The 13,371-nt window shown below is 38.2% G+C and overlaps 1 protein-coding gene across 8 annotated transcripts in view; it reads left to right on the plus strand.

Moving 5' to 3' along the window:
- The window catches only part of LOC101974187 (solute carrier family 28 member 3), a 117,618-nt gene that overhangs the window by 93,372 nt on the left and 10,875 nt on the right, over positions 1-13,371 (plus strand). For all 8 annotated transcript variants that reach the window (XR_013438023.1, XM_078047397.1, XM_078047402.1 and 5 more), the window contains 6 exons: positions 2,175-2,255; positions 4,414-4,494; positions 6,445-6,570; positions 9,061-9,191; positions 11,445-11,613; positions 12,409-12,606. Coding sequence is in view for 7 of the 8 variants with exons in the window: in XM_078047397.1 (XP_077903523.1) it covers positions 2,175-2,255; positions 4,414-4,494; positions 6,445-6,570; positions 9,061-9,191; positions 11,445-11,613; positions 12,409-12,606 (786 nt within the window). In the remaining variant the exon portion in view is untranslated. The remainder of the gene's footprint in view (positions 1-2,174; positions 2,256-4,413; positions 4,495-6,444; positions 6,571-9,060; positions 9,192-11,444; positions 11,614-12,408; positions 12,607-13,371) is intronic.

A 13,371-nucleotide genomic window follows, 5' to 3' on the forward strand; every position in this document is an offset into this window, starting at 1 on the left:
TTCAGTTAGGCAAATTTTTATGCTGGATCTTTTTTTTTTTTTTTTTTGGTACCCAGGATTGAACTCAGGGGCACTTAACCACTTAACCACTGAGATACATCTCCAGCCCTTTTCATTTTTGTTTTGAAATAGGGTCTCACTAGTTGCTTAAGGCCTTAATAAGTTGCTGAGGCTGGCTTTGAACTTGCCATCTAATTGCCTCAGCCTCCTGAGTAGCTGGGATTACAGGTGTGTGCCACTGCACCCCACACTGAATTTTTTAAAAATATATATATATTTGGTGGTGCTGGGGGATTGAACCCAGGGCCTTGTGCATGCGAGGCAAGCACTCTACCAACTGAGCTATATCCCCAGCCCTACTTCTAATTTTTTATTGACACATAATAATTGTCCATATTCATGGGGTGTGACATTTTAATACATGTATAAATGTACAATGATCAGATCAAGGTCTGAATCTTTTCTAAAGCTGTTGATCTGATGCTCTGGTGTTGAGATAACTAAGCCTTATCTGAGAAGGGTCAAGCATTTATAGGGTGAGATAGAAAGCTGCTTATATCGTGAAATGAATTGAGAATTGGAAAAAGAATAAAACCACAGGAAGGAGTAACTTGCTATGCAGACAATAAGGGTGCTTCAGACCTTATCTGTTCCTCTCTTGCCCCAGGGCAGTGGCCTTTCTGCTTTCCTGCCAACTCAGAATCCCTGGATGAGCCCCTTTAACTCCTTCAGGCTTTCAGGAAAGTTCTGCCTACCCATTAAAACTAATAAGAGGCTCATAGTGAGCTTTGAATACTGGCACAAAATGTCTTTTAGTATATATTATTAATAGATTTTTCTAAATTAGATCTTGTACAAATTGTCCTTGGTCATTCTGTGTCTCTGGTAGCAGATCATCTGGCCATTTAGCTGGGGGAACAGTGGGGAATTGTTGAGGTGGAGTGGGGCTGAATAGAGACGTGGCCCACAGCTGTGTGTGGTCTATGTAGGTGGAAACTGCTCCCTGTACAAACACAGGCTGCAGGTTCCAAAAGAGCAACAGAGAAATAGGATCTAGCCAGTTACATCCTTCTTTAACACAGGACTAACCTGGTCTTCAAAATGTCATCACTTTAGTGATTCAAAAATCTATAGGTAAAATAATTTTTATTTCTAAAGCTAAAAGAATTAATGCATACTCCATGGGAGGCACTGTGTGCAAATATCAACCATAAATTGTCTGAACCGCACAGCTGCTACAAATAAGGATCTGAAGTGCCTCATGATTCATCTTGACCCAGGTTACTCTGCTAATTAGTGATGAAGCTCATGTCTTTTTAATATCAGGACAATGAGAATATTTGCCAGTGGCCTTCAATTTGTGGCTCTAGCTATCAAAATCCCCCCCCCAAATTGTTTATTTTCTCTAAGAAAACCTCATCATAGAAGGGGGTAGGTCAGAGCTGAGGTTGTAGCTCAGTGGTAGAGTGCTCGCCTGGCGTGCATGAGGCACTGGGTTTTATCCTCAGCCCCACATAAAAATAAAATAAAGATATTGTGTCCACCTAAAACTAAAAATAAAATAAGAAGGGGAGAGGTCACATTTTCTATGAAATATACTGTTTTGCCTTCTTTCTTCTGTTATAACAAAATACCTGAAACTGGATAATTTATAAAGAATTAAAGTTTATTTAGAGTACAAATTTAACGTGGGGGCAGTCTAATTCCAACATGCTGGCATTGATAAGGACCTTCTTGGTCCTCATAACATGGCACAAGGCATCAGATGATGAGCCAGAGCAAGTGAACTCTCTCAGATCTCTTTTCTAATAAAGCCACTACTGCCACTATGGGGGCCCCACCTTCATGCCCTCATCTAATCCTAACTATTTCCCAAAAAACCCACCTCCAAGTGCCATTAAGATATGAATCTGGGTATTAAGTTTCCAACATCTGAACTTTCAGGGGACATAGTCAAATCAATTTGACACTCAAGCCTATCTAGAAGAAATTAGAATAAGGGACTTAGAGAGGGAAGCTGCATGGTAAAAAGGGTTGTCAGTTCAAGAGGCATTTCCAGCATTGTTATGGTTTCTCTGATGGAGAGAGGAGGCAGAGAGGAGACCTAATAGTAAATCTGCAATATTATTGGGGTCACCACTGACCCATAACTAACTCTGTTCCCCCATCCCCAGGTCTTGCCAATTGTGATTTTCTTCAGCACTGTGATGTCCATGTTATACTACATGGGATTGATGCAGTGGATCATCAGAAAGGTACTGGGATTGGGACATACATGGTGACAGGTGCAGAGTTGATTATTTCAGGTACAAAGTCTTAAATGCCTTTTATCCAGGCATTTCCAAAGTGCCTTTCTCTTCCTACAAATATTCACCTCCATCACCAAAGTTATTACATTGAAACGCCAAATCCTGCATGTGCCCATAAGGGGAATTTTATCTCAGGGTCTTCTAATAGGGCTTTGATTTACAACCCACTGGATAACTCCATGAAACCACAGCAGTTACGTCTTTAACCAAGCAATTGAGGTCAAATACCTGCCATGGGGAAGTGGTGTTGATCCCTCCTCACAGTTACCTACACTAGGCCTCATACATACTGACAACTTGTCTTTAGAAAGTTACCAAAGTAGGTACACGTCGTCTTAGAGTTGCTAGAGAAATTAAAGCAGGAAAGTGAAGTGTTTTTCACTCTGGGGATGGGGGAGTTTTATAAGCACACATTTTTATTTTTCTAAGTAAGAGTTAATCTCATTCATGCTGCTCCAGCAATTGAGTTGTACTTTCATGTCAGATCAGAAAACTAGATATTTGTAAGCTAGTTTGGATGCACATGGAAGCAGACCAGTGCACACAGGGCTTGAGGGACAACCACAGCCTTCCTTTGATTCCTGTAAATAAATCAAAATATACAACCAGAAAGAGAAAAGATAGGAGAAAGAGAGAAAGAAAGAATAAGAATACCAGCAGAATTTGCAATCACAGTGATCTCCAGTACTGATAATATCCTGATTATTGGTTTATATATTCAGAATTACTGCACTCACATTTAGAATCCAAATTTTTAAAGTTCTGGTCATAATATTATTTGATGATAATATGGAAAATGCATAGGAATAATTGCTTTATTAAAAGGAGAAAAAAGGGATAGGGATGCAGCTCAATGGTAGAAGACCTGCTTAGCATCACAAGGCCATGAGTTCAATCACCAGAACCAAAATAAAGCAATTTTTTAAAATAAGAATGTATATAGTGCTTGTGTGAAATAATCTCACAGAGAAAGAGAGAGAAAGCCTTAAAAACAAATACAAATATGTTAAAAAATGATCATAAGAGTCTTTGTTGTATCATAAATGCATGTAGATAATGTTATATATAACTGTCAATGAAGTTATACATCATTTTACATCTTGATTTTCCAACCACTATTCGATGTAGCCATTTTCCCATGCTAATAAATAATATCAAAAAGTAAATGTTTTTTAAAGAAAGAATTACCATACTCATATAGGTAAGTGGGAAGAAAGGAAATAGAATTCAACAAGAAGTCAGCATCCTGAGATAGGTATCATGAAAGGTTTATTAGTCACCTTTCCATTACTATGATAAATATCTGAGATAATCCACTTCTATAGAAGAAAGGTTTATTTAGGCTCACAGTTTTGGAAGTTTTGGTCCATGATTGATTTGCCTTGCTGCTTTGGGGCAGGGAATGCTTGCTCACCTGATGACCAGAATGTGAAAAGGGAAAGGAATTGACTGAGATTCCACAATATCTCCCAATGGCAGTGACCTAACTCTCCCGCCAGGCATGGCCTTTTAAAGTTTTCACCACCAGTTGATAGTGATACAGTCTGGAGACTAAGCCTTTAACACATGGGGCTTTGGGGGACTTTTCAGATTCAAATTATCACAAAAGGCCAGTACAAACAGTAGATCCATAAACCACGTTCATTGTTTAATCTCACTGTTTAATAGTTGACAAAACCACTTTCTTTGACGAAACAACTACTCTGTACTTTGGTTTCCTCTTCTGTAAAATGCGCATAATGTATAGGACATACTTCAAAGAGTAAAGATTCAGGGCGTTGCCCAGATCAAGGGCTTACAACCGTGCCTGGAATGCAGAAAAGCCCACCATAAGTGTTAACAATTATCACTCATTACTTTTATAAAGCATATCTGTAGAAATCATTTGTCTAATGTTCAAAAGTCTATACAATGACTCAGACTTACCACCCTTACAGGAGGATTTGATCAGCCTGCTCTATGGGCTAGATCACCAACCATCACCAACCAGTCCATGATTATTGAAGGCCTCAATATTTTACTCCAGTTCAAAGACTTTACCCCTCTTTGAATTTTGTTATATACACACAGTTCATCACTAACTTTGTCCCTTTCTTCCTTTTAGGTCGGATGGATAATGCTTGTTACTATGGGCTCATCTCCTGTTGAGTCTCTAGTTGCTGCTGGCAATATATTTGTTGGACAAGTAAGTTGCAATACCAAGAAAGCAAGCAATACAAGACATCTGCTAAATGGATAGTCTCTTTCTGAAACACACAATAGGAAAATACCATGGTATTGTCATTTCTTTTAGTGTGGAGAAAAAGATGTAAATAAGGAACCCTTAATTTTGGCAATGCCCAGGTTCCAGAAAGAAAGAAAGAAAGATACCTCTGAAGTGTTTAGATACACTGGTGTGGAATTGGGTTCCTGTAAGTTGTGAAGAAAACAAAGTCGAGATATTTTATTAAAGCACAGGGCTTCTCATAAACAAATTCTCACTACAGTTTTTTCTGAGTTCATTGAATTGTTGAGGTTTCTGGTTGACTCTTCAGAAACAAGCAGCTCATCTCCTCAAATGGATTCCACTGTCTTAAAGCTGTAAACATGTAAGAGACAGCCTTGTATTCTACACTGCAATGCCTGTGGCAGTAAAGAAAACCAACAAAGGCCTTTTGCCAACAACCATGCAGCTGTATAAATAATTCTCATTCTCAACTTGTCCAAACTGGCCAACATTCTGTCTTTGCTGAGCGTGAAGAAAAAATGCCTTTATGTTTTTTTTCTTCTCATTAAAGATATACTTTTAGGCTACAAATTTCATTTTCTTGATTCATCACAGAGATAAATGCTCTTTTGCCTAAAATCCATTTAAGCAAAGAAATATGATGCCAAGGATGTCCCTCAATATAGCAGTATTCCTAAGAGGTGGAAAAGTGAGGAATGGTAATAAGCTACTCATCCCTCAGGATATATAGCTTCAGGGAAAATGGAATCATGCACCAGTGAAGCCAAGGGTGAATATTGGCCAGAACCACTGCCCAGAGAAATTGGACTTGAAGCAAAAATGGAGTCACCCAGTGAAACACAGCTCCAAATGCCAGGCTTCCTACTGCTCCAATTCCTTCAAGCAGATTGAGCCTTCTTGGTAAGCTCAGCTCACCAGTCTGGAGCTCTTTAGTGGAGATAGATGAAACATACTTCTTTCCCCTATAAGTTGAAATTAGAATAATTACAGTCATAAAATCTCTTAGGACTAATTAGGGCACCATCTTGAGTTGATTGCTACTACCGGCAGGATAAGAAGGCTCACGTATTTGGACTCCTATTTAGTCTATAAACTGAGGCTCAATGCATTCAGTCTTATATAACAATTAGAAATAATGAGGAGAAAATTGTAAAATTGCACCCATGCTCCTGTAGTACTTAATTTGATACTTAATATGCTGAAAGCACACCTATTATTGATGGAGAGCCCTACAGGGCAGGCAGGCTGTCCTCCTTAATGAGATTTGAGTCTACACTCTGTCCAGTTCCTTTCTACCCATAAGAGAGAGATCCTCTGAGTTTCAATTACAAAAGTGCCTAAGGGCACCTGTCTTTGTAATTGCTGGTATTTTTTTTAATACACCTGTCTCTATTTTCCTGAAGTCTTCAGAAACAGGTCTAGTTTGTCTAAATGAAGCTAAATGGTGAAAAGTCACAGCTCACAAGAAATCCCCAGTCCATGAGCCAGACCACTGGGCAGTTACTTGGTCAGCCCTTAGTAATGTACTCCAAGTCCTCATAGAATCCAGTCCTAGGCTAGGTGGAGGCACCCTATAACTAGCTTCACAAATGTCAGGGTTTACCCATAAACGTATATGACAATGACCTAGAGCTCAGATCACGCAGCCGTTCTCAAACTTGAGCATGCCTCATAATTACTTGGAAGACTTGTAAAAACACAAATTGCTGAATTTGTTAGAAAGTCAAATTCTCTGATTTCATAAATCAGAGAATTTGAATTTCTAACAATTCTCAAGTGATGCTGATGGAGTTCGCCCAAGGCTGACTCTTAGAAACATGGATTTATAATGAAATGTGGTGCTGATTACACACCTCCTTTAAAATTTTAAAGGTCACATTTAATCCAATTACCCTTCACTTTCTTCAGACAGAGTCTCCATTGCTGGTCCGACCATATTTACCATATATCACCAAGTCAGAACTCCATGCCATCATGACTGCTGGCTTCGCTACAATTGCTGGAAGCGTCTTGGGTGCATACATTTCTTTTGGAGTAAGACTGTTTTGGAATTAACTTATGCAAACTTCAACCTCTTCTTTATTTGCTGTTGTTATTCATTTATTTTTTTTCTTTCTTTCTCTTCTTTTTTCTTTCCCATTGCCAGTATAAAAGGAGGCCAAGAGAGTGACTTTTTTGTAGTATGGCAAAAGTTGGTCAGTTTTCTTTGGCATTTGAATGTAGTGACCCCAAGGAGATTGCGGTCTTCATTTTCATGTTCTTGCCACCTAAATGTGAATTATTTCCAACCACAGCAGTAGAAATCATATGGTGAAGTTACTTTCACTGGAAGTTTAAATCTTTTTTTAAAAAAAATTAAAAACTATTACTACTACTAATAAAGATTTTAACATAGGTCAGCCAACTATGGACCACTGGCCAAATTCAGAGCATAACTTATGTTTGTAAATAAAGTTTTATTAGAAACTAGGTACTCCTATTTATTTGTCTTTGGCATAGTTGTGGCCTGCAAAACCACAATTATCTACTCTATGACCTTTTCAAAACAGACTTTTGGAAACTTGACCTATAGCAGTTATTCTCAAATCTTACTACACATTAGAATCACCTATAAATTTTCAAAGACCCTAATTCCCAGGCCCATAGCCCACTTTTATGTAAAAATTTTTGGTATTTACTAGTATTTTTAAAACTTCTCAGATTTCAACTGAAAGCCATGTTTGAACTGGTGGCCTATGGTGTAGGTCTGGAGGATGCTGTGATAGCCAATATGTATGCTCTGTGCATAGGCTGATAAGCCACACATTGACATAGACCTTGGCAGAGAAACCTAATCGTATAGGCAATACTCTGTGATTCAGGTGACTAAGATCTCTTGCAAGACAAGTGAGTTTCATTCCAGGTTCTTCATTCAAGCTGGGGACAGCCAAGTAGTAGAAAGAAGGAAGAAGAAAAGAGGGAAGGATATATTAGAGATAAGCAGTATGAATGGATCCCTAGATTATTCACTCTGCTCCTACTGTGGGAATGCTGCCTTTAAAAATGGGCTAGGTCAGCTATCCCATTTCTTGGTATTTATCTTAAACAACTGAAATCAGAATGTTATAGTGATACATGCATACAATGTTTATGGCAGTACAATTCACAATAGCCAAGTTATAGAACCATCCTGGGTACCCATCAACAGATTATATATATATAATATATATATATATATATATATATATATATATATATATATATATATATATATATATATATATATATATATATATCTCACTCACAATGGAGTTCTACTCAGCCATAAAGAAAAATGAAATTGTGTAATTTGCTGGTAAATGTATGAAACTGGAGAATATCATGATAAGTGAAATAAGTCAGACTCAGAAAGTTAAGGATTGAATGTTTTCTTTCATATGTGGAAGATACAGAGAAAATAAATCAATAAATAAGGCTCTCATGAAAATGAAGAGAGACCAATGGAATAGAGGGCAAGGGAAGTAAAGGGCAAGGGAAGGTACTAGGGAATGATGTCAAATTATGTCATGTCTATCTACAAATATACCACAATGAAACCCACTTTATGTTTGATTATAGTGCACTAATTTAAAAATAATAACAATAGAAGGAAGACCTGTAGAGAAGATGGACGGGATGGGGGAGGAAGAGGATCAGGGGGAGGAAGAAATGGAGGAAAAGGAGAGGTCTTGGGGAATGAGACTGATCATCATGTTATGTGCATGTGCCAACATATCACAATGAATATCACAATGAATCCCACTTGTATGTAAAAATTTAATGCACAGAAAACTATTAAAAATGAAACTCCATCTTTAACTTGAAAATAATGGGATAGGTGTTATAGGAATGCAGAGGGAGACACTGGATATGGGATTTTGAAAATGTAGGGAAGAGAATCCAGAAACAATGTCAAGTATGTGGAGTGGGAAGGAGAAAGAGTAAACTTGTCATGAGGAAAACAGAAATAATTTCCAGAATCAAGGGGACTCTGGATAAAAGCATATTATGTAAAGACAAAAAGGATTCCAGGAGAGCAAAAGGAAGGTGGAGAGGGGGAATATCATGCCTTTACATAGATTAGGAATCCTGTCTCCATGCTAGTCCACCCCAGATAACCCATTTAAATTGATGATGAAATGAAATATAGGCTAAAGGGACTATATGGGCATTTAAAAAGACAACATAGAGGCTGAGGAGTCTTCTTTGAGAGTTCTTAAAATTCACTATTACTAATCTTCTGAAATTATCAGATTTAGGCTTTGTGCTTTTCCTCCAAGAATGTGTCCAATTAACTTGAATCTCTTCTCTGTCCCTCTGACTCTCAGGGTGATGCCATGGCTTGGCTCATTGACAAAAGTTGCTCTTCCAAACCTCCAAAGAAGCATTGCTTTCTGGCATAGAATTGACTCCCGTTCCATCTCTTCCTTATAAGGCTTTTGAATCATTTTCCTGAATATAAGAGTAAAGCTCAGCTTGTTTGCTTCCTTTCTTCTGAAATTGCAGGTTTCATCCACCCACTTATTAACAGCTTCAGTTATGTCAGCACCTGCATCATTGGCTGTTGCTAAACTATTTTGGCCTGAGACAGAAAAATCTAAAATAACCCTCAAGAATGCCATGAAAATGGAAATTGGGTAAGTGGGACATGTTACCTAATCAATGACTGCGTTAGTCGGGTTCTCATTTGCTATGATTAAAATACCTGACAAGAACAACTTAGAAGAGGAAAAGTTTATTTTGGCTCACAGTTTCAGAGGATTCAGTCCATGGTCACCTGACTCTAAGGCAGAAACATGGCAGAAGGGCATAGTGGAAGAAAGCTGCTCAGCTCATGACAGTGGGGAAAATAGAGAAGAGAGGAATGGCCCAGGGTTAGATAAGTCCTTATGGGGCACACCCCCAGTGACCTATTTCTTCCAACTAGGTCCCACCTTCCTATGGTCCATTCAGCTAACGATGGTGCAATCCAGCAAACACCTTATTGTATTAGGAATTGTGCTTCCAACTCGGAAGCCTTTGGGGACATTCCAGATCCAAAGTATAACAATAACTAACAAGTTGGAACATGGAAGTCCAAAATCAAAATAGAGCAAAAATTTGATAAAGAGAAAGCACAGAGTGGATTATGATATTAAAGTAGATTTAATTTCCAGTGATTAGACTTTACCAAAAAACATCTTTCTCAACACTTCAGGAAAACCTTTCTAAATACCTGAATGCCAATACATTTCTTTAACTGTTCATCATAAATATATTTTATTGTAAATACAGCATAGTGTTCATTGAGCTTTTGTTTAATGGTATTAGAAAGCCATAGGATGAGCATTTCTGGAGTTGCTTTACATAACAAGAAAGTTCATCTTCTTTTTTCTTGTGAAAAAGAAAGAAAAAGGGGTGGGAAAAATTATAAGATTTTAAATGTTCAAAAGTATTTCATTAAATAATAATTCATAGATCATGATGTGTCTAAGAGTCATCCCTTATTTGTAGAGAAGTCAAGTCATAATTGTGAGTGGAAAAGCAAAGTTGCTGAAGAATACAGTAAAGGTTAAGCATTCCTAATCAAAAATTGTAAAATCCAAAATCTAAAACTTTTGACACTACAAGTGAAAAAGTCCATACCATTGAACTTTGTCTCATGCACAAAATTGTTTAAAATATAACATAAAAACTTTAAGTCCATGTGTATAAGGTATATGTGAAACATAAATTAATTTTTTATTTAGACTTGGATCTTATCCCCCAAGGTATCTCATTATGTATATGCAAATATTCCAAAATCCAAAACACATCTGGTCCCAAACATTTTGGATAAGAGACATTCAACCTGTAGAATGTTTTCACTTATGAAGTTAGCAAGCATGCATATTTGTAGGATATAACATTAAGGGATAAAGCATGTGGGAAAATTGTAAAGAAAGGGAATGATAAACAGAATTGAGGGAGGCAGGTACTTCTGAGATTAGAAGAGTAGGGAGGGGTTAAGATTACACACTGGGGAATCATAGGCATACCAAAGTACTTGACAAGAGCAACTTAGAGAAGGAAAGCATTATTTTGGGTTCTTGGTTTCAGACGTTTAGTCCGTGGTCAGCAGACTCTATTGCTCTGGACCCAAGATGAGGCAGAACATCATGGCAGAAGGGCTGGTGGAGGAAAAACATTCAGCTCATGGCATCCAGGAAACAGAGACATTAGTGACAACCTATTTTCCCCAAGGGTATGCCTCCAGCATCCTACTTCCTCCAGATACTACCAACCCACCTACAGTGACCACCCAGTAGTCCATTCAATTTATTAATCCATCAAATGGATTAAGCCACTGATGAGGTTACAGCTCCCCTAATCTAATCACTTCACCTCTGAACATTCCAGCATTAACACATGAGCTTTTCAGGGGACATCTTGTATCCAAATCATAACAAAAGGTAATGGGACATTCCATTTCTTAAATGAGGTGACAGCTATACAGGCCTTCTAAAATTATTACTCTTTATACCATGAATATTTTATAAATATTGTCTGATAGCTACTTTCAATTAATAATTCTAAACCTCTACTTTTAAATCATTTTCCAATTTTTATTACAATGCCCCAAATTTAAAAAGCAACATTGAGGCTGGAGGTGTAGCTCAATGATTGCACAAGTATTTAGCATGTGTGAGGCCCTGAGTTCAATCTCCAGCATCATAAAAAAACAATATTAAAAAGGATAATAGTTAGATGCAATATGCTCACCACCTATATTCAATAATATGATTTCATGAGATTCAGATGAGTATTTTGACCAAGGTAGAGATCTAAATGTTTGCCTCTCACTCAAATGAGGTCTGATTCTGCCATTTCTGCATCTGTGGTAACTCTGGAATTGCTATCTTTTTATAAAGTGATTCAAGGAATCTCCTAGAAGCTGCAACACAGGGAGCATCCTCATCTATCCCTCTGGTGGCAAACATCACTGTGAATCTGATTGCCTTCTTGGCCCTGTTGTCTTTTATGAATTCAGCCCTGTCCTGGTTTGGAAACATGTTTGACTACCCACAGCTGAGTTTCGAGGTATAATTCCATCATGCTTCTGCTTTCTGTTTTGTTTCTATCCTTGTTTCAGTTTGTGTACAGCCTTCCCTAACTACCCGCAGTGCACTCTCACAAACTGCAGAAGCTCCTCAGCGGGCTTCCCCCATCTTCCCAACCCCATCCTCTCCCACCACCCTTCTTCCTCCAGACAGTCATTTTCTCCTGATTGCACCCCCAAGATTCCAAGTTGCTTCAAAGGACCCAATTTCAGCCTTGACTCCTGTCTTAGTCTGCTTTCTGTTACAATAACAGATGCCTGTCTGGGTAATTTATAAAGAAAAGAGTATATTTTATCTCACGGTCTGAAGGCTAGAAATTCAAGGTCAAGTGGCTGCATCTGACCAACTTCAAGTGAGGGCTATTGTTTGTACCCTGTATAGTAGAAACATAGAAAGGGCAAATGGGCACGTGCAGAGATGGAGAGGGGAGACAAAGGAGCTCACTCACTTTATAACAACATACTCTCTTGAGAACTACTACATACCAGAAATAACTAATCCAGTCTCTCTTGGGAAAGATATTATTCCATCTGATGGCTCCACCATCTCTCAGCAGCAATACACTGAGGACCAAACCTCAACAGGAGTTTTGGTAAGGATGAACCCATATTTAAACCATAGCAACTCCTGATAGATAATGATGGGAAACAGAATGTGAGGGGATATCTTGTGTCTCAAAGAGATAGAGGATTAAGGAACAATCTTGTTGAGAGAATGAGGCAAAAGAACTAGAAGCAAATGCCTGTTCTAACCAAATATATTCTGGTTTTTGCAGCTAATATGCTCCTACATCTTCATGCCCTTTTCCTTCATGATGGGAGTGGACTGGCAAGACAGCTTTATGGTTGGCAGACTCATAGGTTATAAGACATTCTTCAATGAATTTGTGGCTTATGAGCACCTCTCACAATTGATCAATTTGAGGAAACAGGCTGGACCCAAATTTGTGAATGGCACTCAGCAATATATGTCAGTGAGTAAACTGTCTGATTTTTCTGTGTACTTCTTCACCTAAATTCATTGGTCATCTAGTGACTTGTGCCTTTGTGCATCAGACACCATGCCAGGCACTTGAGTTATACCAGAGAACAAAACAAATCAAAAATCCTTAATCTTGTGGAGTTCATAATGTACATGGCACTTCATTATTTTCAACTATATTGAATTAATCATGTGTGTGTGTGTGTGTGTGTGTGTGTGTGTGTGTGTGTGTCTGTTTATGTATCGGGGAGAGAGAAACACTCATCCATATCAGTGATAATTTATTTTGAAGACTAGACACAAACATATAGACACATGAGCTGAGACTGAATCCAATCAGTCAAAAGTATTTATTGAATGCCTTCTATGTGTAATATGTTCCATACCAAGACCAAATACTGAACAAGTCACCACTCTGTTAATTTTGCATCATTGTGGGAAAATACCTGAGATGATTAACTTCTAAGGAGGAAAGTGTTATATTGGCTCATGATTTCAGAGGTTTCAATCCATAGTCTGTTGGTCTCATTGCTTTTGGGCCTGTAGTATATCATGACAAAAGTATATAGCTTTGGAGATCTGTTCACCTCATGGGAGCCAAGAAGCAAAAAGAGAGGAAGAGGTGGGAGTTGGGTCCCAATTTCTCCTTCAAAGACATGCCTCCAATGACCTAGATTCCTTCCACAAAACCCCACCTCTTAAAGGCACTACCATCTCCCAATGGCACCACCAACTGGGGACCAAAACCTTTAACATA

Source organism: Ictidomys tridecemlineatus, chromosome 4 (assembly GCF_052094955.1).
Source record: "Ictidomys tridecemlineatus isolate mIctTri1 chromosome 4, mIctTri1.hap1, whole genome shotgun sequence".
In the NCBI taxonomy this organism is placed as follows: domain Eukaryota; kingdom Metazoa; phylum Chordata; class Mammalia; order Rodentia; family Sciuridae; genus Ictidomys; species Ictidomys tridecemlineatus.